This window comes from Nothoprocta perdicaria, unplaced genomic scaffold (assembly GCF_003342845.1).
Source record: "Nothoprocta perdicaria isolate Ctin4 unplaced genomic scaffold, notPer1 scaffold_175, whole genome shotgun sequence".
NCBI lineage: Eukaryota > Metazoa > Chordata > Aves > Tinamiformes > Tinamidae > Nothoprocta > Nothoprocta perdicaria.
In genome coordinates this window covers 37562-63346 of record NW_020454927.1, presented here as the reverse complement: position 1 = coordinate 63346, position 25785 = coordinate 37562, and the positions used below count along the sequence as shown (strand labels likewise).

Below are 25785 nucleotides of genomic sequence, written 5' to 3'. Positions count from 1 at the left end.
AGGGTTATTCCTCCCCAAGTGCAGGACCCTGCACTTGCCCCTGTTGAACCTCATGAGGTTTCTCGCCGCCCAGTCCTCCAGTCTGTCCAGGTCCCTCTGTTTAGGTATTGCAGTTTTTTTAATTTATTTCTATTTCAGGTTGCTCCAAAATATTTGGTGCTTCGTTACTACACGTAAAACCAAGTGTACTCAACAATTTAAAGGCCTGATCTGCAGAGATCATGAGATCTAGCAGTGTTAATGCCTTCCTTGAGAAAAAAAAATGCTTGTGCAACTTCTTAATGGATTAGTGGCATAAGCAGTGTTATTTCCCCAAGTGCTTCAGGACCGAGGCTTAGCTCAGGCTTTCAGCAAACCTTGAGATTCGCAAGTAAATAAATTACTGATGCAGAGGTCTATGGGGCAGAACTTGCATGAGTGGCCTAAGATAATTGAAGAAGCCAGAATTAATATGAGAACTAGGGCGCGGGGGTATGCCCAGTCCTGCCCCTCATCTCTGTGTCTGTGCCCTTGAAGCAAAACCTTATTTGGGGATAGCCCGTTTAAATTCATTTCTGTCTTCAAAGGGAGAAATAGTTTATCCTTTGCTGCTAATGGACAAAAACAGCAGAGCAAAYGAGTAAATGCTATAGAAAGAGGAGTGTCAGGGTTTCCTGCAGGAACAAAGCTGAAGGAGTTTAAACTACTGGGAAAATTCAAGACATTCATTTCGAGAGGTGGACCCAGTGTTGGCTCAGCGAGCAGTAGAAGTAAGAATTGATGCATTGATTGTTACAGAGATTCATTATCCTCTATTTTAGCCTTTTGTCTCCCAGTTTGGAGAGTGCGAGGACCTCTACTGTAAAATCACTGTGAATGAAACACTTTTAAAAGGGGAACTTTAAAGATTAAAAATACTAGAAGTAGAATAACCATCCCAGGTGTTTACATATTGCGTAGTTCAGTTTTAGAGAAGAAATTTTCACATGGATAGATTTTAGAATTAGGGTAAATCTTTTACTATGTGCATGTGTGGTTCTTGACTCTTCATTATGGTAACCTATGTTTAAGCCTTAACTATTTTGTGAGATTAAATATAATTTCTCTTTTGATAAGAATAATTAATAAGTGGCATAGTTTGGCACTGTAAAATTTGATTAAGATTCAATAATGTGAGTGTGAATAACTTAGGATTTTTTTTTCTTATTGTCATGTCTGAGACTTTCATTACAAGTGGGTAAATAAATAAAGATCTCCAAACAGAAAAACTGGATGCTTAATGGGAAGGTTTTACACCAAAGAAAACATATTTGTTCCAAATTTTTCACTGTTTATTTTTTATAGCAATGTGACATGCACAATGTTTACGAATATAATGTATGTATTAATGTAAAAATATCTGATTTAAGAGATTATACAAGATGGCAATTTGCATATTTCTAGCATATGGTAGCAAAAGCTAATCATAATGGCTTTGAAAATTATACTGAATGGATTCAAATCATAACTGTTTTCTTTTATAGACTGTCAAATTATTACTAAATAGGACCCAAGTAACAAATTTACCTATTTCTTTTTATGCCTGACCCATTATACTAAAAGAAATATAATATAAATAGTTGCAGAGCTATCACAGTATTAACCAACGTACAATAGGAATTTCTTCTCTATAAGTCAAATGGGAGACATCTCACAGTTGGCAAATGGTGCCTTTTGTGACCGCAGCTGATTATCTCTGCTCTTAACTCATTACAGCAATAATTTCCTTGGGTCTATAAGAGCAAGCTACCACTCCCCCCAAACTGGTACTCAGCTGCTTGCTGGGTTACAAGCTGTGTAATTCCAAGCCCTGTGTGCTGCTCCCACACTTCTTCCTCTTCCTAGAGAGCCAAAAAACCTGGAGCATCCAATAAGTGCATTGCAGCGCACCTGACTCCCACATTCATGATGCTGATTGATTCAAACACTATGCCCASTCCCTCTGAATAATGTGAAGATGGCTCCTATACATTTGTATTTGCAACAGCAATAATCTCTCTCTTCTTTTCGTCCCTAGAAACTGCTTTGCCACCTGTCCAAAAATTCAGGCTTCTCTCTTGGGCTTTCTAATACTTAAATTCAGTTTAATCCAAAGGGAGCAGTAATGACTCCTGCTCTCCATTTTATATTTCCATTTTCACAGCATGTCAGTTTTTCTTTATTCAATGACTAGTAGCTAGTTTGTGTGACTGTGAAAGTTAATAGCAGACAAATAAAACATGGAAAAAATGGGAAAAATAAAGAATCTTATACATTGGCTTCCTGTTGGTTTCATGTGTCAGTCCCAGAAAACAGCAGCACTCTAGATGATAAGCTCTTTTAAAACTCAATAGAGTTTTAGATCACATACCCTCATCACTGCTTTAGACTCTAGGGAAAGGCTGGACACAGAACAAAAATTCAAGYACTGTCTGAGCACACACCTTGAATTGCTCTTGACCTCCCACAGCAAAGCACTCTACCTAATTCTGAAAGTGCTTCTGGGAAAAAATGRTCAAAACCAGGATGTCCCAATTAACTGCTGGCTTAATTGTGCTCCCTGCTTCTGTTGCATCCACACTAGGATGTGGGAACTGGATTGCTTCAAAATCCAGAGCTAGTAAAACTGACTGGGCCTGCATGCATTTCAGATCATGTTGATACCTGTTAATGTTATATACTTCTAGCAGAAACCAGAGTCAGAAACTTGAACCATGATCCATGTAAAAATTAGCTGAAATTGTTGCTAAACCAAGAAAGAAAGAAACGCTGAAGYGGAACACTTCATTGGGTCCTTACAGGCAACCGATCAAAACAGATTCTTAGTCACCCTCAAGCTAAATAGAAACAAGAGCAGTTTATGAAGACTGTTGGTTTCATTCACAGGGATGAAATCAGCTTTCTGCAAAAGCAGAATACGTTCTCCACCCCTGGAGACTTTRCTTCTCTTAAGACTAGTCTTGAATGTTCACTGGTTGCTCATATAATAGTACAATTTCAGATGCCCTTTGTCCTACTGCGTTTTCAGTGCCTTTGCAGTGTAATACAAAATAAATTTCATTTTCTAATGTATCTCTTTGTTTTAGCTTTTTTTTAGATTGCCCTTAGAAGTATTTACTGTTCCTGACAGAGAATCAGACTACTTGGTGTTGCTAAACAGTAGTCTACTTAAATAAGCTCTTAATAGGGCTTTTTCTTTTTTTTTTTCTTTTTTCTTCCCTCACTGTTGTATTACCCTATTTAACAAAAAAAAAAAAAAAAAAAAAAAGAATCCAAACACCATCCATGTGTTTCAAAGAGCATCTCTTGATCGTTAATAATTTTCAAACTTCTATCTAAGTCTAGATGGCCTGGTAAAATAGACTCAGACTGAAAGACCTTGTACAAAGTCACAGATGAGCTTTTGGCAAAGCAAACTGTGTTGTAATAGGATAATAAATAGGATAATACAAATAGGTACAGTCATACAGCAAGTGTCAAGTGTAACATGTAATGAAGCCAGCAGTCATCCTGAGATGYAAAACCAGTAATTTAACAGCTGTATGGTTTTTCTGTTTGGCTCTAACCATATCTTTTGAGTAGTAGTAAGGCAAAACTGGAGGCCTGTACTGGAGGCCTGTACTTAGTGGTGTCCCCCAGGGGTCAGTTCTCGGTCCGGTCCTGTTCAACTTATTCATTAACGACCTGGATGAAGGGCTGGAGTGCTCCCTCAGCAAGTTTGCCGACGATACCAAACTGGGTGGAGTAGCTGATAGCCCTGAGGGCTGTGCTGCCATCCAGAGGGACCTGGACAGACTGGAGGACTGGGCGGCGAGAAACCTCATGAGGTTCAACAGGGGCAAGTGCAGGGTCCTGCACTTGGGGAGGAATAACCCTGGACACCAGTACAGATTAGGAGTGGACCTGCTGGAGAGCAGTCCCGCAGAGAGGGACCTGGGTGTCATGGTGGACGACAAGTTGACCATGAGGCAGCAGTGTGCCCTGGTGGCCAAGAAGGCCAACGGGATCCTGGGGTGCATTAAGAAAAGCGTCTCCAGCAGGTCGAGGGAAGTGATCATCCCCCTCTACTCAGCCCTGGTGAGGCCACATCTGGAGACTGTGTCCAGTTCTGGGCTCCCCAGTACAAGAGGGATGTGGAGCTGCTGGAGAGAGTCCAGCGCAGGGCCACCAGGATGATCAGAGGCCTGGAACATCTGCCCTATGAGCAAAGGCTGAGAGAGCTGGGTCTGTTCAGCCTGGAGAAGAGGAGGCTGAGGGGGGACCTGATCAGTGTGTATAAATACCTCAAGGGAGGCAGTGAGGAGGAGGKGGGCGGCCTCTTTTCAGTGGTGGGCAGGGATAGGACTAGAGGAAATGGCTTCAAACTGAAGCATCGGAAGTTCCACAGGAACTTAAGGAAGCATTTCTTCACTGTGCGGGTGACAAAGCACTGGAACAGGCTGTCCAGAGAGGTTGTGGAGTCTCCTTCTTTGGAGATCTTTAAAACCCGCTTGGATGCAGCCCTGTGCCACGTGCTCTAGGTGACCCTGCRTGAGCAGGGGGGTTGGACTCGATGACCTCTGAGGTCCCTTCCAACCTTCGGCATTCTATGATTCTATGATTCTATGAAAACCATCTCAAAACTTAAAGACACTTAAAGYATAGAATCCCGTGACCTAAGGCCCTCACATTGCTCATGGGTTACTTATATTCTAGTCCTTGTTCTGATGAATATTAAACTACTAACACCAAGTGGAACATGTTCCACAATTTAAGAGGTAATATTTCCTACATAATGTAGGCACAATATCCTCACACATATTCCATGTTGCTTACTCACCTAAAATGTAGCCCATGTTCTGCATGTGCCTGAGCTTTGCAATTGTGAGTATATATCTGAATTCCAAACTTTGTGGCTTTCTCTCTTTATCAATAAAGCTGCCCAATTTGGAGAGTTTTGGAAGATGTTGGGAAGCTGGTTGAGTTAAATTTTAACACAAGTAAACAGTTACCTGTATCACATAGATAAAGTTACTGTGTAAGTCCTTGTCCTGGCAAACCATATATTTGTATTTAACAACATACATCCAGGAGGCATAACTCCTGTAAAAATGTATCATGAACGCTGCAGGCCACAGTGCTAACTAGGTAGCAGCTAAATCAGTGACTTACCTAGAGAGCCCAAKTTCCCAGACTAGTTAAACTTGTTTAGGAGAGAGAAACCCATATGGAAAAAGAATTGAATTCTTGCTCTCACTSCTGAAGTGTGGGTACCATGTGAATGTGCACCACTTAAAGTGTCAAACAAAACATCAGTGGTGGTTTTACTGCTCAAAAATTTTTAGAAGTCTGGAAAATGAACAAAAGTCAACTTTTTTTTTTTTTTTTCCAGTAGGTCAACCATATTTTTCAAGTGGCAATGCTGCATTTTTATGTATGTGCATCAATATCTAGGACAGCAGATACCTCAGTGTAGATGTGGATATTTCAATGCAGCTACCAAAAATTCAGTTGCAAACCATACAATAAAGACAGAATGAAGGCCTTTTAGCTGCAACATGTCAGAAAGCTCATGTCAGACTGCAGCTGAAGTGAATCAGCTCACAGGAATTGACATCTGTTGGGTATCACTTTTGTTTCCTATAAAAAAATAAAATACTAAAAGCCAGGACTGAGCTAACAGTAATTGTCAGTCCATCATGACATGCTTGCCTTAAAGGCTGGCTTGCAGTTCTCTGATCCCTCATTTTATGCTTCTTTTCACTACAGCAATGCTGATGTGCTGGAGCTCACAGGAGCAGAGATATATCACATTTGTGCTGTGCTTCATTTGGACAGTTTTGTGGAGGAAAGAAGAGGGTGGCGTTTTCTTTCCAAGTGCAAGAGGCTTCGGGCCTCTCAAAGTGACGCACTGTAACCAATCAATCAGATCACACTGTGTGACTCTATTCATCTACCTCTCACCTCCCATCTGCTCATTTCCCTCTAATTCCCTTCCCATTTCTCCAGCACCTCAGGGCTGTTCATCTCCAATCGTTCATCCCTTTTACAGAGCATAGTATGCAGAGAAAACTTTTTTTTTTTAATTTTAAATGTTTTTTATTGATGAAGTCTGAGGGACACATCTGTCTGCCTCTCCACATCCTCCATCAGACTGCATGATAAGGTGCTGCAAGTGTGCTCTGCAACATGCCTTTATGGCATATGCTTCTCAGGTGGGAAAAATAAAAATCTCTCTGCCACCCCTCACTTACAGAACCATTGAAGGTGCACAGACATGAAGTCTTTGTGATAAAAGATACTCTCCTAATAATGAAAGCACTTGAAAATGAAATACAATACAATCCATTTTGAAAGATGGGTATGTTCCCACAGGTGGTGCAGACAGATGCAGGCAAGCTCTGCTCAATAGGGCAGCAACTGCAGCACAGCAGCCAAGAAGTGTGGCGTTCTGCCCAGGCTAATAAGTCCTGCCGAAATCTCTTGCTAATTCAGCTCTGCAGCTGAATTAGCTGTGCTAGCTCATCGCTCTGCATTAGCAGCGCAGCACTGTGCCATGACGATCTGCCCACAGGGACGACTTTGCTGCACCAGTCACAGCTTTTCAAGGAGATGAACCAGCTTCAGCGTCCGGGAGTTTAGTAGGACTGAGCTGGTTTAATGTTCCACCTACACAAGGGATGACACAGACCTCCAAACTGGCAGCCCAGTGAGTATGGGGCCAGCTCAGTAATGCTGGCATGAGGCATCTCGTCCTCCAGCCTTCTCCCTGCTGGCTCCTGCTTTCTCCCTGCTCTCTCCTTGAGTGAGCTCCAGCTGCTTCTCCCCAAACTGGGTGCACCCCAAAAGGGGTGCACTACACTCCTTTTGGCTCTAACCCTTTCCCAGCTGGTTGTGAATCCTTCAGAGGATTCACCGCCCCTCACATACTTCTCCCTTCATCTCACACCCCAGGGAATGCAGTGTAGATCCTCTGGTGYTTGCTAAGAAAACAATTCTCTGGTGGGCTGTGACAGAACTCTCAGCTTACTGCAGATAAACGGAAGTGGAAAAATGCATAAAAATGCTCAGTCGTTCAGCATAGAAGATACAGCTTTATGTCTTACAGCCACAGAGGCTCAGAGGAGAGAAAGAGTGGGTGCTGCACAGTGGGAAGGTAAACTCCTTAGCAGAGGCGCTCCCTGAGCAGCACAGATACGAGTCACTCTGTGCCACTGATCTGGGATTCAAGGTTCACTCCCTTGCTTTTTTTTCATTTATCAGTGCAGATGTGCCTGTAGACCCGGATCCCAAGTGCGTTAGAGTTCGTGTGTCAAGCTCTTGCCTTGGTCACATCCTAARTCCATGGTAGAGAAAAGTGTGGGTGGGTGCTTACTCGCTCCATTTCCTTTTCCTGTAGACTGACTCCTCCACACTCTCTTTTTCACATAAAGGAAATCAGTGCACCTGCTTCAGTCAGGAGCTCCTGCAAGACCCCTGGGCCTCTCGGGTGCARTGTGTCATGCATCAAAAGGCAGGTCTAGTCATGAGGCTGAATAAAGACAACTCAGCCACAGCAGTCAGCAGCAATTCACAGCAGATTCAAGAACAGCTGCTAAAAAATACTCAGAGCACAAAATCTAAGCAAAGGAAGTTCAGACCAAATACTGAAGCAAAGAAAATTTGCTTCTCCCACTTCATGAATATTGCAGACACATGCACACAAACAATTCTCATCACTGTTCCCGCTCCCTTGACTCATGCTCATTTCCTTGTCCAAATGCACTTCCTAGCCTGGCTGCTTCCAGTCCCTCAACTCTTTTACTGCTGCCTCACCTATCAGTCTGCCTTGTTGCTTCCGTTCCTGTGACCCCGGTTCCCAGTATCCCAGATGGCTCTTCCCTGAACCTTAGTCTCTTCAATGCGGTGTGCCGACAGCAAAGGGTGTCAGTCTTGCTGCTCCTGGATCCTACACTACAAGTTTCCTGTTCTTAGTGGGAACAGCACTGCAAAAGGAAGGCGACCTTGCAGATGTACTTTTTAGGATGAAAAGTCAAGCACTGAAACAGCAGGAAAACCTCAAATGTAGGTTGTCACAGCACCATTCACTCGATCCCCATGTGCGGGGGCGTTATGACCTTTGCATTACGACCCAGTTCCAGGAGCGCATACTCTTTTTTCTCCAAGGACTCTTGCCTCTCTCAGTGCTCAGGGTAGACAGTGCTGAGTTAATAAGTGACTATTTATTTTACTTTCTCCTAGTGGTTCAGCGTGTCACTCTGTGACACATTTGTTGCATATTATTCAGACCCTGCTCTGAGGATCGCCTTTGTTAATTCCCTCTTGAGCTTTTCTGTGGAGTTCATCAATGCTGTACTTGTGTGCCTCTTAAATGCTAATTTACTTACCTCCACAGCAGTACTGAAAGGATTTTTTATTTCCATTTTACATGTGGAAAGCTGAGACTTTGAGAGATTAAGGTCCAAACTCTCCTTTAAATGGACAGTGAGGTGGATTGAGAATTGGTTGGATGGCAGAGCTCAGAGGGTGGTGATAAATGGGGCTGAGTCTAATTGGAGGCYTGTGGCCAGTGGTGTCCCCCAGGGACTGGGCCCAGTGCTGTTCAACTTGTTCATCAGTGACTTGGATGAGGGCACAGAGGGCACCCTGAGCAAGYTTGCAGATGATACCAAGCTGGGTGGARCAGCCAACACTCCAGAGGGTTGTGCTGCCATTCAGAGGGACCTGGACAGGCTGGAGAGTTGGGCAGAGAGGAACCTCCTGAGATTCAACAGGGACAAGTGCAGGATCCTGCACCTGGGGGAGAATAACCCCAGGTACTAGTACAGGCTGGGGAATGACCTTCTGTAGAGCAGCTCTGCAGATAGGGACCTGGGAGTCCTGGTTGACATCAAGTTAACCATGAATCAGCATTGTGCCCTCGTGGCCAAGAGGGCCAGTGAGATCCTGACCTGCATCAGGACRARTGTTGCCAGCATGTGAAGAKAGGAGATCCGGCCCCTCTCCTCAGCTCTGGTGAGGCCGCATCTGGAGCATTGTGTGCAGGTCAAGGGTGGAACTTCTAGAGAGGATCCAGTATAGAGCAAAAAATATAATTAAAGGACTCAAACGTCTATCTTATAAGGAAAGACTAGGCGAGCTAGGACTGTTTAGCCTGGAGAAGACAGAGAGAGCATCTTATCAACAGATATTTGTATATCTGARGAGTGACTGTAATATCTTAGGAGAGATGGGGCCAAACTCTTCTTGGGGGTAGACAGTGACAGGACAAGGGGTAATGGTTATAAGTTGAAACACAGGAAGTTCCATCTCCATGTGAGGAGGAACTTCTTTACTGTGAGGGTGACAGAGCAGTGGAACAGGCTGCCCAGGGAGGTTGTGGAGTCTCCTTCTCTGGAGGTCTTCAAAACCCGCCTGGATGCCGCCCTGTGCCACATRCTCTGAGTGTCCCTGCTTCAGTTGGACTAGATGATCTCTAGAGGTCCCTTCAGCCTCAAACATTCTGTGATTCTGTAAATTTCTGTACCCATTCCTTAGTGCCTGGGGTCTCATGTTACAGAGAGCACAGCATTAAAGAGCAGCTTGTGTGTTCAAAGCACACATCCCATTGATTTCAGCTGCAGGTGAGTGCAGAGCATTTCTGGAAATTATACCCCAGAGTCTATAACTTGGCAGACCAAAAACAAGTAACACAAAATCTCACCATCTGGAAGAAGTTGASTTTAATAAGTGACTTGCCTGGCCTACACAGGAGCTTGAGCATCAAGGGATAGAACAGGAATCCCAGGGATGCCTTCAACAGGATCATTCCTGGTCTCTGGAAGACCTTTCTTTACTCATCCCCATTTCTTTGCCCACCAGGTTTGCCTCTTAGACCTGTTGCTTCTGGTCCTACTCTACCTTTCCGTCTGCCCTATTGCTCCCATCCCAGTGAGCCTTCTTTCCAGTATCCCAAGTGGTTATTCCTTGAACCTTAATCTCCTCAATACAGCATGCCAGCAACATGGAGGATGCAGCCCTATCAGCAAAAGAGTCCATCTTCTTGCTCCCAGCTCCCATGTTTCAAGCTTGTCTGGATAGAGACAAGTTGTGTTTACAAGTAAACCACAGTAAAGTGGTAAGTAAAAGTAAAATTTTATGTAAATTATAAAAGTAAATTATAAAAAATTCTCTGCACCTCAAAACCTAGGCAGGAGATGGACATTGTGGCAACAGAACCATGAGGCAAAACGGAGCAAACTTATTCTGGGAGACTAAGTGTGAAGGAATCTTTTGCAATATAAAATGCTATAATTAAGTATGTTTCTAAAGAAATGTGTGAATAACCTTTTCAAATGCTTGTAACACAGACAGATTTAGTTGGATTTTCACGGGGCGGCAAAAGCCATTCTTTGCAAAAGCCTTTTGTTTTATTAAGTGTCATGTCTCTAGTCTAAACTACTAAACTTCTGACACATTTATAGCCATCTAAAGGCATAATTTACAACACAATATTTTAGGCAGCCTAAACAGAACCTGTTCTGCCATTCCCACCTCTCTACTTGCCATCTATGTGTACCTCCACAGAGCTCTGATCACTGGAGTGGTAACAGATGAAAACCATGTTATCAACACCCTCAGAGAGCAATGGATTTCCTGCCTTGTCCCAGGGGACTCTCAACATCAAGCTTTCCATCCCTCCTGCTTAAACCTGCCTGGCTTAATTGCAGCACTGAACTTCTTCCTGGCTGCTCTCACTCCTGGTTCATCAGGGAGATTTTTCTGCAGCTTCCCAGACACCAGCTAATGTGGCAAATCCTTTTCATCTCTTTCTGATGCATTAGCAGAATTCCTATATAAAGCTGTAAAGCTATTCCACAGCTAATAATCTTTGCTGCTTTACAGTGAATATATTAATGTGATACACGTCCCTGGGACACCTGCTTTACTATTAAGGCTCATTTCATTCCTAACYTGTGTATGGGGAAAGCATTTTTACAGAGGCATTAAGAAATTGTTGTTTGAACTAATTCATAATAAAATAATGAATATAATTCTTGCATCTTATATCTTACATATATCAAGTAGAGCTACTTTACCTGAATGTCTGCATGGATTATTTCCTTTYTCCCCCACCAGATGTGGAACAGTCCATCCCAGCTACAAGGAGAGCAACCCAGGTGGTAGCCATGGGCAGTGAGAAATTTTCACACATTTTCATACTGATTTTGATTTTCTGGCATTTTATGACTTCTGCAGTAAATTGGTGCTGACTGTGAACCAGCATAAAACATGACCCATAAAAGCAGAAACATATGGCGGCAAAATGTTAAGGTCACACCAAGGATAACAACTAGAAAGGTCTGCTTTGCACAGCCCAGCTGGGCATATGGAGGAACTAGTCTGAATAAATAAAAGCCTTTCATAAGTCACGCCCACAAATGGCCCCTTTTGAGTCTGAAAATGTTCCAACTGGCATTTGTGTGCACCAGCTGTGGCACCCTCTCCCTGAGAGCAGGATCCTGTTTCTGAAAAACAACAATTAGAAAAAAGTTCATCCGAAAAATGATGTCTTTTGAAAAGCCACACATTGGGATGTAATGATTGCAAAATGTAATATGTATTTTAAAGGCATTTCCCTCTAATCTAGGGACATAAACATCAGCATGCTTTGGTCTCAGAAACATCAGGTTAAACATTCTCACATATTTTTAGCTCTATTTTCAAAATGGTTATGCAGATGCCTAATAAGGGGGTTTCTGATGATCTACAAGGCAGGTCACCATATCTTTAGGGGTCCCAAATACCATATGCTTGGTATTTGGGAGAGCAGAGGTGACATGGTCTCAGCTGTGCTCAGTTACTAGGCTGGGAGCAGCAAAAGCAGGGAGCAGTCTTGGACCAAAGATCAAGTTCAGAGATGAAGAAATGACCCAGATGTAGCCACAGAAAGCCATGGCTTGTAAAGAAAAGAGAGTCCCAGGGAAGTAACATGTTGCTGCACGTTACTTGCTGCTGCTGGGCCCGAATGTCAGAGTTGGATGGCACTTGGGAAAAGGGAAATTCTTCAAAGAGCCAATCTCCTTGACATCTTTCCTAGTCCCTAAATACGTCTCCCCACCTGAGGATGCTCACTCACTGTGCTACGGTGCCCAAAGGCAGCGTTTTCACACTGTGCCTGCCCAAAAGGCCATGCCCTGTTGGAGCAGTGATTTGATGAGAGCAGGCTCCAACTATTTAACTGCTAGGCTTAACTATCCATTACATCACATGCCAGCTAAAACCTCCAGCTGCTACCAAAAACAACAGCTCATCAACAAAAGCCAGCATGAGTGCCTCAGACAAATGCTTTGCTTTTTGTGTCAGCTCTCTGTTGTTTAAACCAAATCAGGGCCCCTTCAGGGCTCCCAGAAAGTTTGGCCACATCTACAAGAGGTGATGATTTTTCTTTTTTTTTTTTTTTCTCTCTATGCTCCAAATTTTCACACCATTTACACAGCTTTCAAATTCCAAAGTTAGCAAATGAGAAGCTCCCTGCGTAGGTGCAGACCATTCAAAAGAGATGTCCCATGACAGGTAAGTCTCTCCTCAGGGTCTTAACAGAGCTACTGCCCTTCCTGCTTTACTGATTATAAAACCAATGCAGCCATGCTTTTCATTTGAGTAGTGCCGTTACTGTATTAATGCTAGTTTGCATGTTTATAACCTCACCCATTTCAAAGTTCATTGAGCTGAAACTTAATAAACAGATATATTCTGAATAGATTTTGTTACTGTTATTTTTTTTTCCTGACCATTAAGACTCATTAGCTGGAGTCATCAGCTATTTTGCTTTCTTTCCCATCTGCTTATACAGTACTAGGATTCTTGGATTTTTTCCCCAGGGTGTAAAATAATTTCTGCAGATGGGAGAGCAGTTTCCACTGTTTTGATTTTTATCCTGTGGGGTTTCATTTGGCCACTGGTAGGTCAAAAGAGAATTGCAAATGTTTTTGATTAAAGACATTTCCATATTTCAGAAATTTGTCAAATCTTGAGATTTCCAAGATCATATTATGAACTAGAGTCAGAGGTGKTTTTTTTTTCTAAGAGTATTTCTAACACTTCCCCTCTTGACAAAAACTCTGCTCTCCAAAATAAACAAAGAGTCTTGCTCAAGAACAAATTTTGTGCAATTTCCAGTCACGGAGGRAAAAAACACCCTTTCTTGAGTTTGGGAAGAAAACAGCATTTTACTGCCATTGCTGTTAAGAGTTGCAGAAACTAGAACTTTGAGGGCCAAGTCTAGCCTCCTGTGACCTCTGGTAACCACCTAATTTTAAAACTTTAACTCACATTTCAGTTAGTTTGTCATATTGAAAAGCTGATTCAATAGCCCACTCCCCTGATTGCTACCAAAAYTCTGCTAATTTCCAGCTAAGTGTACTTTGGTGAGCTTACACCCATTTGTTCTCATGCCTGTGTTGTCCATTTGTTTACATAGCTCTTCTCTCACCCTGGGTTTTATTTCCCTCCTGTATTTACAAAGAGCAATCACACTTGTTTCAGTCTTTCCTCTATGAGGCTTAATAAATCCTTCTCTTGTGCAGTTTCTTGCTGTAAATGTATGCTCTCTATTCTCCTGACCCTGCTTACAGCTGTCACCTGAATTTATTTTGGTTTRTACTCCTCTTCCCTAGTTATGGGAGCCAAAACACTCCTTTCAGTCCTGATGTTGAAGCACAAGTACGTTTTTCCCTTCCATTGCCTGCCATCTTGGTGCAGTATTTTCTCTGCATTTTGATAGGCAGATTTCAGGTGATAACCTGAGGTTCATGTCTAGAAAATGCCCTGCCCCTTATTTTTACATTATGAACATTACATTCACTTTAGAACAACAATTAAGTGGCTACAAAATTATTTCAGTCTGTTGTTCTCTGATCCCATTTCCTGTTTTTTTATTTTTCTTCCAAATCCTATATTAATTCCTCAATACTTCCAATGCTAAAATTGCCACAGGAAGGAAATGGCTTAAATTTGATACCACATTTGGAATAGGTAACTCGCGTTCAGGGTGAGCCTCTCTCTGGGTATAGGGTTTGCTCCATAGTCTCCTTTCCTAACTTTGCACGTATATATATAAGTATATATATATATTTGATAACAAATATATATATGTCACCAGGTACCACAGTTAACCACTCTCTGTTTCAAATCTGCTGTGATTTGAACTAGATTTCATAGACTGATTTCTCTGTGTTCACAGAGGAAAACTGCAGGCTCTTCTCGAAGAGACTCCAACACTAAGGAAACAACCCTGGACTGACTCCCACAGAATAAAGCTGGATTAAAGCTTTATAGTTTTTTTGGAATAAAGCCCCTGGGTAAATCCACCTTGGAGAAACACTGCCCTCTCGTGCAGCTATTACCCAACTCTTTGGAGAGGTTACACAGAGGAAACCTCTGCGGTGAGAGGAAGTTCAGCAGGAAAAAAACTGTAATTGTTCATCCAGGCTTTGCATCCTTCAGACACATGCACCCTAGAAGTCTCAGTCTTCATCACTTTTCCCTTTCAGAGGAATATACAGGCTGAGGAAAAACATGTTTATGCTTAACATTTCTGTTACATTTCTGCTTAACATTTCTGCCACATTTCTGCTTAAAAACAACATCTCTGCATAGGAATGTTTCATGTTTGCTTACAAATTTTAAGATGTGTGTGGAAKAGGAGGGGAAAGATTTTAAATGGAAGGGCAAAGCTGCTTCAATAAAGCCAAAACTACTAGGACTATTAAAAACAAATTATATTTAAGATGAAGACTAGTGCTAGGAGATCCCTTATGCCTAGCAAGAACTCACCAAGAGTGAACCCCATCCATGGCCTGAGACCTTCACTGTGCTAAATATTATATAAATCCAAAGAACTGGTAAAAAGTTTGTGTTAAGAAAGCTAATACTGGTAAAAGTCTGTAGACCTTTTAATAGGCCTTAGACTTATACAAAGCATGTGATTATGATACCTAAGTCTAGTCATTTATCTTAAGATAGGTCAAAAAGTAGTTTTAGAGGAGGAAGAATTAAAGGAGATACTCATAGGTGAAAATCTGTAGAACCAGTGAACTTCTCACCTCTAACAGCTAGAAATGACCACAGGGTACAAGATCAGATGGTTCACTTAGCTGCTGAGTAACAAAATTAGGCTAAAAGTTAGATGTGGTTTACCCAGAGGCAACATGACAAATTAGATTCATCCACTTGCCATATTGGCATTAATGCACTTTCATATTAGCAAACAGATTACAAAAGAAGGCTTTGCCTCCAGGCAGGGTTTTCTGGCACTGAGCTCATTTTCAGACTGAGGTTCTCCCCTGAAGGCACAATAAGACCTCACTTCTTTGTAGCAAAGATCTCATCCTCAGCAAGGATTTACCACCAACATGTGAACATTTCATAGCGCCTCAGAACTTACTTAAAAAAAAAATGCAGATTTCTCTCTATGAAGCTATATATATTTTGCACTCTCTGTATCTTCACAATAAAGAAATACTTAGGCTACACTCAGTTAAAATCAATTGCCTCATTGTTAATATGATTTAAAAAAAAAAAAAAAGAATATTTTAAAGCCAATTGGCTGGGAGGCACCAGTGAGCACTGCTGAGTGTGCAGATGGCCACTGCTCTTCATGCTGAGGCCACAGTGCTGGTAGGATCATGCACCCACCGTGCCGTGGCCCTAGTGCCTACTGTGAGACGTGTGCTTTGTGCATGCCATGCTGCTAACCTGTGCGAGAGCCGTCACATGGGAGCTAGGGAGCTAGAAAGATGAAAGCCTCTTAAAATTAATTGCATGACATTATGGCTCATCTCTCTTGTCAGGCTGGATTTGGCCGTGACACAAGTGACGGCGGCRCCCTGTCACAGCGAGTGACGCCTCGTGCCCCCATGCTGCGCTGCTCCGGCGCGCTGAGGCAACCTGCGCGCGGCACCAGAAGTGCTTGGGCGCAGTGGCTTGAGTGAGTCCTCTGCTTGTGTGGGGCAGCCCGCGCAGCTCCGGCCCTCCAGGGCTTTCTGCTGTGCCCCAAAAACCTGAGGGATCCCATCCTCTCTGCACTCCTATTCCAAGAGCTACAGCTGTAAGCACTGGGTGCAGAATGCACAGAGCTATGTCAGAGCTCTTGCTGCAAGTGCAGCTTTGCTCGTGGCGGGCAGTGTCCACAGAAGTGCCAGGAGGAGAGCAGCCCCTCTCTCCTTTAGAGGGCAGTGGAGCTCGCTGTACGCGCGCAGCGTGCACAGGGAGGCAAAGCCATTATCACAAGCAACCAGACTCATCAGGCTCCAAAGCAAGAGCGGCTAATGGAAAGCAGGGCTGAAGTGGTGCCGCAGCCATGCTGTGTTGTGCAGAAAAGCCTTTTGCTGCCATATACGCTATGTAACACTCTGCACAGGGGCTCATTAATTTCCCTTGTTTGTGTTCACAGCCATCAGCAATCAGACAAGTAATTAGGGCTCCTCGGAGAGGCCTTCCATTTTCCCGCTGCATCACGATGGCAGCTTGGGCTGGAGCACTCCTTAGTAGCTGCAATAGCCAAATTAACTGCTGCCTCTTCCAGATGAGCCCTTCCCACCAGACTTMGGCCAAATCTGCTAGTAAAGCCAAGCCAGAGGTGATTTCAAAAGCAGACCTCACCTTTTCATGGGCTTGGGGGAGGCCTCGCGCTCTAGGTTGGAGGATGCATGCTTCACGTGCATTGCATTGTAGGAAGTGTGGGTGTACTCATTCTCGTCGCTGTAGTCGGGCCCAAGCAATGTTCGAGCCCATGTGCCCATGTCGTAAGGAGGAAGGGTCCCCCCAAACTCAGAGGGCAGGCATTCAGGGTGTATTAGCTGGTGAAGGCTGTTCAGATTGTTACCATGGAGGAAGATCTTTAAAGAAAAACAATAAAAAGAGAGTTCAAAGTTATCATCAGCTCCTTACTTCAGAGAGCACAATAATAATGACACTAATGATGTGTGCAGTGTCATTAGTCAAGACTATATTTTCAGGTGGGAATTTCAAAAGCCCTCAGCATGTGTTCTGGCAGGACAGGGGAAAAGAATTAGCTTTGGTATGGATAGGTGAGGAATTAGACTGGCACTCTAAACGCTTCTTAAAATCCTGATTCGATTACTTTTGGTGCATGACACTCTTATTTTCTTAAGTACCAGATCAGGGAATATGGAAGTCAGGGATAATAACTGATTATCACTGCTTTAAGAGGATAGATACATGTACAAAGAGTGGTGAGAAGGAAAGGGAGGTAGTAGAGGCTATGGAAAGAAAATRTGAAGAATATATCCTCAGCTTCTGAGCATGTAGCCCATGTCAGCAGCCAGGGACTGGCATTTCACCATGGTCTGCCATTCTGCTGAGCTGCTTCTCACTACTTTGGYTATCATCCATCTCTCAAATCCCTCTCAGCCTGGTACCGTCTTTGGCCTGTATGTTTTGCATCAAACATACCCCAGTGCTGGTTCTGAGTCTTCTGATAGTCTAGTGCCTGCTTTATAGATTTGAGAGATAAGGAGACTGCAGGACTAGTCTCATGCTTTCAGGTGCAGAAGGCCTACTTCTGCAGTGTGAGAAAAGCTGCAATTCTTAGAAGCCACTTGAAAAAAGAAAATATAAATTAAAAAAAAAAAAAAAGAGAGAAAAAGAAGGAAGCCAAGAAAACAGCAATGTTCAATCATTCCAGATTGGAGCATCCCACTCCTCATGCCCAGCCCGCCCCTCTATTTACCCTTTTTCTTGTCTTGTCTTTGAGGAAAGGTTTGATTAGCGTGTACAAGGCATGGATGTACCAGGGCTGGTTGACAAAATGGACTCCTCCAAAACGGGCAGGAAAGCTGTCCTACAGGAAGAAAAAAATGGAAGCCGGTTAATAGATGCAGTACATTAGTCAGCCAGTCACTAGGATAAAAGTCAGAGGAAGAAGTCTGCCTCTTGCCATCTGCAACAGCTAACGAACCCTGGGCTTGGCGAGGAGGGGGCAGGAGAGAGACAGAAAGAGGAAGAAGCCAAGAAATGCCTGCATGGGTTTTTTTCCTGTTAGCAGGCACAGTCCCTTCTCCCCTCCATGCACCAGCACATCAATTGCTGATGATTTAAAGTAGACTCTCCAGACACTCTGCCTGAACACTTTTTAACTCCATCAGGGCATCCGACTTTGCTGAGATGGGAAGTGAGATGGGGCTGATGAACACAGCTCCCTTGAGGGGAAGCTTTCTAATTTCTCATTGTGTTGCATAACGAGAGTCCCCGTTCCCACGCACGTTGCTACACACTGCTCACCTTTTCACCCTTCTGCCTCCCTGCCTCCCTCCTGCTAAAATCATCATTACAATGGGTGACCTTTCAGGGTGAGTGAGCAGCATATGATGGGGAGGAGGATGGGTGGGAAATGCCGATAAGTGAAGGTGTTGCAAGAGAGCACCATGACGGCGCCATGGAAACTGGCAGTGCTTGCTAGAGGTTTTGTACAAACATTCCCTGCATTAACATGCAGGTAGCATCGTCCCGGGGAGGTGTTTGCAAAAGCATCCTGCTCCGCTCAGGCAGCGTGGCACAGTTAATAAAGGAGGAGGTTGCTGGCACGTTTTAAAGGTTACTGTATATTGTGATGGGCATTTTGTACCTACGCTCTCATCTATAAATGTCAGTCAGCCAGGGATGAGCCTAGCATCTTCCCACTTGCATAAAGAGTGGGACAGCCACTGTTGCTCCGTGCAACTACACATCCAGAGAGAGGAGAATTGCCTCTCCCCAGTGAAGGGTGATCCTGACAGAGCCTGTGTTTGCCTCCAAGTGCTCATAAACCTTGTCACTCACCATTTAAAGAAAGAGTATAATCAGATCTCTTCCTTCAGGGCTTTGGCTTCGGGAGTCAGGCAACATTCATYCCCCCCACAAAATTAGTGTAGGGTATTATGAGGCTTTCTTTTGCCTTTCTCTGAAGAATCAGAGATTGAGCACGGCTTTATGAGGTGATAAGGAAAATCCCCTTATGCACCTTACTGGTATAGCTTCTGTACAGCTTCAAGGTCAAATTATTCCCCAGATTTAGCACCATATCTGTGCTCACCACCTCTGACAACCATCCTCACCCCAGGCGGATTAGCAGGACCCTTTACACTCCTCTATGTACAGGCCATGGGTTACCTCTGTGGTCATCTCAAATACACTCAGTGTTTGTGAGGGGCCACAGGCATTAAACGATGCCTTTGACATTAGCAACAGAGTGGTGTAAGGCACTTGTATCTGCAACATGCCAATTTAACTGAAGTCGTTACAAATACTGGTCTTGGATTCTCTGCTGCAAAACTGTCGCAGCCAAACCAGTATACAGGGGACAGCAGGCTCAATAATATAACATGTGGTTATATTATTTATATTCCCAGTATCTATAAGCTGGGCCTTTTAAGGAAGACAAATGCTCTGTTAAGATGTGTTTATGCTTATTTACTTTAAGGAAAAATGATGATTTCCTTTCTTACTGGGATATTAGTCAGAATTTATGGACATGGCTTTGGCTGATATAAATTACTCTGACTTCAACAGAACTGTTATGAAAAGCATCAGCTGCGAATCTGTCCTTTATCCCAAGTTCACCTAAAAAAATCATTGACCATCAAAAATCTGAGGCAAAGCCCAAAGTGTCTTTCTACCCTATGATGACCTAAAATTGGGTTTTAGATCAGACCTGAGCTAGCTGCTTTTCTGCTACAGAGGAATGAAAGTTTAAAGATTTGAAGCCTTTCATGGAATATCACAAAAAAAAAAAAAAAAAAAATAGAAACAAGAAAAAACAGAAGGTCAAAAAACAAATAAGAGGAAAAAAACAACTAAGAGATTCCAGAAATTTTCATCCACAATATTCTCCGTATTTGTACAAGCAGGTACAACCCAGAGGCTGTAGGCCTAGGGTTGAAGTTCTGCAACCTTTTGCATTTTGTTTCCTTTTTTGCAGTATGACAGTATAGGTCAGTGTAGAAGATACAGTCTCTATGTGAAGCAAGGAAAAGTCAAGACATAAGAAATGGGAGGCACAGAAATAACTTGAAGATATGAAGATTTGCACAGATCTAGAAAAGAAGAGTTGTTTAGCCTTCTCACTGAAAAATAGAGATATTAATCACAGTCTTCAAAGGGAAACATCAGTCAGATTTCACTTCCAACGTGAAACTGTTTGACTTGTAATGTTTGTCAGCCCTAATGATACCACCTCACTCAGAATGGACTGAATGATGACCATCATAGGAACCTGTCAGAGGTTTAAACTGGCAGCTTAATTGGCAAATTAAGGAAAAGTAATTAATTTTTTTTCACAGAAAATGAAATTTATTGTCTATGCAACATAGATTGTTGAGTCCATAAGCTAGATTCAGTCTGGTATTTCAATGGGTAAAATGTTAAAGGAAAGTTACTTGCGGCTTAGTTTTAGTTAAAAGGAACTTCTTTATTTTCATCCTGAAGATACACCTAAAATGCACAAAGAACCTTGAGAAAGCAGTGTGAAGATGAGGAAAAATAAGAAAAAAAAAAGACATTTTTGTGTATGTAGCTTTCTGTTATGTTTTATTCCATGCCCTACTAAGCACAGTAAACCGAGTTTGACTTTCATTCCTCAGTCCACCTGCATTTGTAAGGCTGTCAATTAGAGCAAGGACAAAAGTATTTCTTTTTTTTTCTTTTTTTTTTTTTTTTTTGAACTACATAAATTTGATATGGGAATCATCAGGACACTGTTTGGAACCCCAACATACCCATTTTGCAGAAGTCCCTAATTAGAGTTGCCTTGACAAGGATTGCTCCCAACTGGAGGTATGTCTTGCACAGCTCCAGTAAGATGTATAAGACCTTTCCCACACCCCACTTAGTGTCTCTGCTGCTTTCCCTGAGGCAAGGTGAGAGAAACTGAAATTGATTTTCTGCTGGAGAGCTCTTGCTTTTAGGAATTCTCTTTTGGTTTCTCRTGTCTTGCGATTCCTTGGAAAGGTGTATTTTATAATGAGGTACACTTTTTGGAGCCCACTGTGGAAAGGACCCTGGGATCATGGAGCCTTTTCCTTAACCKGATTACTTGCTAAAACTCTACCCAATCAGGCAAATATATTTACATTTCATTCTAAAGGCATAAATGAACTAGTGAAGGAACTATGGCAGCTGGGGATTGGTCTAATTATTTGTGGGTATTATTGTCATCAGAAAATCAGGCTGGACATATTTGCATGCCACTCAGAGATGTGACTGCAGTATGTGTAATACTTCCAAACGAGTGCTAACTTAGCTAATGTGACACTGAAGAGAAATAGCAAAAGGAAGTGTGATATAACCTTGGGCTGTCAGTTCACCCCAGAATGGGACCAGGTCTTCTTCACTGGGACCCGAGATGAACTAAAATAAAGGAAACGCCTACCTATGGTGAAGTTGTACCTTTCCTAAATGGTGTTGCCTAGAAAGACACCAATTGTCAAGACATAGGATTTTTGTTGTTATGATTTATTTGACTGAAACTGTTGCTAGAGATAATATAGCTATAGTGCTAGAGATGCCTTTTGCCTGATTTGTCTTTTTGACTTTGTATATGTTTCTTCCACTCTTCTCATTGATTCCACTCCACAGCATCCCCAAAAGAAGAAACAGGAATTAACACTCTGAGTGCCACAGTGAAGCTGCCTCACTWTATCTGTCATTTCAGAGTGCTGAATTTTCTTGAAGCTTGCAGATCAGAGGAAGATATTATGGAGATCATTGATCCCTTCTCCTCTCAAACCTCCAGGTCAATGAACTCTCTGAACTGAATTGAGTYTGGAACTCAAAAATCTCCTGTACATAATGTTCTGTTAAATAGCTTGGGAGGAAAAGCTATGAGGTGAATAAGAGAGAATTTTCACTATTTCTGCTTCATTTTGCCTTCTCGACATCTATTTCTTTTGGTATGAGTATGCATCAGAAACCTTTAACTGTTTTTTGAACTCCTTCATTCTGAAAGCTAAAAATGAAAATGAATTTCAAGCACTCAAGATGTACGTACAGCTCCTCACAGCAAAGTGCAGCAGAAAAGCAAAACAGTCCTTGGAATATAAAAAATAGAAATAAGTCTAGCTTGAGACCCAGGACTAATTTTCAAATTGTGTGAACTGGCTCAACAGAGAAATGATCTGAGCTCAAAAACCAAGTTAGAGCATATTTCTAGGTTAGGACATCTAGATTTTGGACACAAACATCTCTAAAATGCTTTAACAAGTTCTACTCTTTGCCACTAGGAAAGCAAATATGCATCTTGCCATCCAAATTCACTTTAATCTGGACCATACTGCCTGGTTTAATACAAATTAAAGTATAATTCCCTTTGAATGAAAATGATTTCCCTCAGATTCTGGGAGATTTCAATCATAAACACTGTTTAAACTGAAAGATCATTTAAACTGAGGATAAAAACAACATCTTTGTGCCTCTGAGCTTACATAATCAGTCCCTGTGGTGGATTAAAGCTCCCACAGACAGTATTAATAGCTTAGCAAGATTTTATTAATAGTTCAGTGATAGTTTCTCCACAGAGAATCTCTGGGAGTGGATGATTTTAACGGATTGGTACAATCAGGGCAGGCGTCTTCCAACTCGCCATCTTTGGATTCAAATTTGGCCTCTGAAATTGCAGTAGCATTTCAAAGTTGTTGCCCCAGACTGTATGGCCTTGCCTGATTTTGGATAAGTTGTGACTATTAAAATCTTGTCCCTGGCACATTGGAATGAAGGCATTTAAACATCCTCGGCTTGGGCAGAGGAGGTTGTCTTACAGTATGTATTAAGAGAGGAGGTGACGCGTTACCCTCACTGCTACAGTTTCAGTTTCTAATTTTAAAGCAGCTCCTAAGAGAGGAATGTTTAATTCGGAAAACCCTGAGGCCAGGAGGCAGCAAGACGCAGCGGCGGGACGTGGGAGCGCAGGGCTGGAGGCTGCACTGGTCCCGCGTTGCCCTGAGCAGTCCCCGAGCCCTGGCCGCAAGCGCTGCCGCCGCTCCCACGTCTCATCTGGGATGAGGCACGTTCAAATCCCCATCCAGACACATTGCTCTTGCTTCTGTTATTTTGGTCCCCTGTGTTACTGAAGACACGTGGATGCAAAATTAATGTTGCCAGCGGCAATAGTAGCAAACTTGTCTGCTTCTACCTTGGTATGCCCTCAGAGTACATAGAGCTTGGAAATAGCTCCATAGTAAGGGGCATAACATTAAAAAAGATAAAAAAAAGAGGCATTAGTGCTAACAATATGGCAGTCTGGTCTGCTCAAACTACAACTATAAAAAAAATCTTGCAATCAGCAAGAACACATTAATTTTGCTAAGCTGTGAATGTAACTGTTCATGCCAAAATGCTCTCCTTTTTTTGATATATAGAGTAGCAAAGGACTGGAGGAAGCCAGAAAAATATTAGCGTTTGGTTTATTTTTGCACTGCATAGCTACATTAGTAGCTAGTACATTAGTATGCTCTGAAGTACTGCTGTCAGGAAAATGGAACTGAAAAATGAACACTGGGATGCAGTGTTCTCCTAGAATTTTTCATTATGTTTATTATCTCTCCTGCTACACTTGATAACTTTTAAAATTCAGTCTTTTGCAGTGGGTTTCTCCCAGTCATTATTGCACATTAATGAGGTCCTCCAGAGCATCTGCTTATGGGTGTTGGCAGATGGCACCAATAAATCAGGTTATAGAACACAGATTTGTTCAGTAAACTTTGATTTGTCCTGATAGAATCATGCTGTCATATCATCTGGTCTAACAAAATAACTTGTAACCTTGGGGCAGAAAGAAGATTTCTTCATTGCTTCTCCACAAGCAATCCTTCATTGAACCAGCTCAGAAAAAAAACAGAAAATTTCCCCAAAGCAGTGACTCCTCTAGGTTGCCACCATAGCCTGGTGCTGCTTTAGGCTTGGCAGGTGCTTCTGTTGATCTCAAAGTGCTTCCCATGCATGACATAGCGACTGAGGCTTCCTCACAAAGAAAGACAAGTCAAGGAACTGCAAAATAAATTGCAGGTTCATTCAGGGCCTTGGTTCAGGAGGTGCACAGAGAAATGAAGATCTCAGAAGGTGATTTAGAAATGGCTATAAGGAGGTATTGCTCTGACGCACTGATTTGTAAGGAGCACATGCATGTGTGCAGTAGCTACCAGTAGGCATGTGTGCTGCCAGGCTCATAACACCTTGCTCTAGATTAGGCCACATCAGGGAGTTTCTTTCTGAGCAGAAAGAATAGAAGCCACACACCACGTTAAAGATTGGCAGCATGGGTCACAGAAGGAGGAGGCAGTGTGGAAAGGGACACAGATTTCCTGGAGGCTATTTTTTAGAGACACTTCAGGAAGAAGCTATGATTTTAGCAGCAAGCTCTATCAAATTGGGCTAAAACCTCTCCAACATTGTCCTGATTTTTYGAGTAAACTGTGACTCAAAAACACTTTCATATCCAGCTGACTTAAGTGAGGGCGACTGCAAGCTGAGTTGCTTCTATTCCTGTATCTCCCTGAACATGAAAGCCTGAAATTTGCTGTGGGGGAAGGGGAGGYAGTAGGAAAATTGTCAAAGCAAAAAAGGAGTCTAGATTTTAATTAGAAACTGTAAAATGCACTGGGCATGATGAAACCCTGTCCTCRAGGCGTGCGGAGGGAATGCATGTGTGCTTGCTGAGATGTGCAACCACAAGTGGGCTCTAATATCTAACAACCTGCCCTGAGCTACCAAGGCAAAGGATGGCTATGACCGAGCAGCTTCAGCTCTGCATCTGAAACCATCACAACAGCAAAGACTCCGCACAAATGGCAAATTTCCTTGAGAAGTAGTGTTTCTCTAATCCTTTCCCTGATGTCATGGGTAAAACTCAAGCTGCTTGTGCCTGTGTGAGCCACTGGGAAGAAAAACCTTCTTGACTTGAGATGAGTTGCTCAAAGAAACRTTTTTTTTTTCTTTTTAATTTTATTTTAGTCAAATTTTGCTACAGGATATTCCAAAGTAAAATGGTCACAAAAAGAAYGAATGTGTCCATCGATGACAGTAAAAGTCTTCATTAAGACCTCTTTAAGAAAGACCACCCTAATTTCCTTAGAAATGGGGGGGGAAGCACTAAAATTAAAAAGGTGGCAATGAAAAATTCAACCTGAAATAAAAGTTCTGCATTAATATGCCTTTTTGGAAAYAGGATGACTTAAGGATTATTTTTAATTAGAAGAAATCTTTGAAAGTTAGCTCTAAACAAAATTAATTAGTACTATTAAYAACTGTAGTCAGAATACGCAATTTTCTCCAGCTGACCTGAATTAAACTTCTCTCTTCCCTAGTTATTTCTATTTCCATAGAAAGGCCGTGCACCCATCCTGAAGGTAATAGATTCATGAGATGCTGTAGTTTGAAGTACAGGGTATGGAGTATTTAGTGCAGAGAAGATGACACAGAAGCAAATCCATTTGGATTTAAAAGACTGGTTTAAAGACAGAGTCAAGTGCATACAAAAAGCAAAAAAGARAAAGGATAAACTATAGCAGCTCATTTCTTCTTCAACAGACGATGCAGGAATTTTGAAAGAAAAACCCTCTCTGGAGTCTATCTTCTTAACTATGTWTTGTTCTGCTGAGGCAGATTGCTGGAGAATCTGCACCATGTACATAAAACATTCATTCTATATTTCCTATACATTGCCACTTGTTCTATCTGTTTCATCTCTCCTCTGCCAAAATAAAAGCCCTGCATCCAAGTAAAGTGGGCAAGGAAGGCCAAAATGTCGTAGTAAGGACAAATCCCACATCAATGCCT

The 25785-nt window shown here is 42.5% G+C and overlaps 1 protein-coding gene across 1 annotated transcript in view; it reads right to left on the bottom strand.

The window, feature by feature from the left end:
- The window catches only part of LOC112944777 (clavesin-1-like), a 64093-nt gene that overhangs the window by 1889 nt on the left and 36419 nt on the right, over positions 1 to 25785 (bottom strand). Inside the window, exons 3-4 of the mRNA XM_026036286.1 lie at positions 17711 to 17821; positions 16621 to 16856 (exon numbers count right to left, since the gene is read on the bottom strand). Coding sequence (XP_025892071.1) covers positions 16621 to 16856; positions 17711 to 17821 — 347 coding nt within the window. The remainder of the gene's footprint in view (positions 1 to 16620; positions 16857 to 17710; positions 17822 to 25785) is intronic.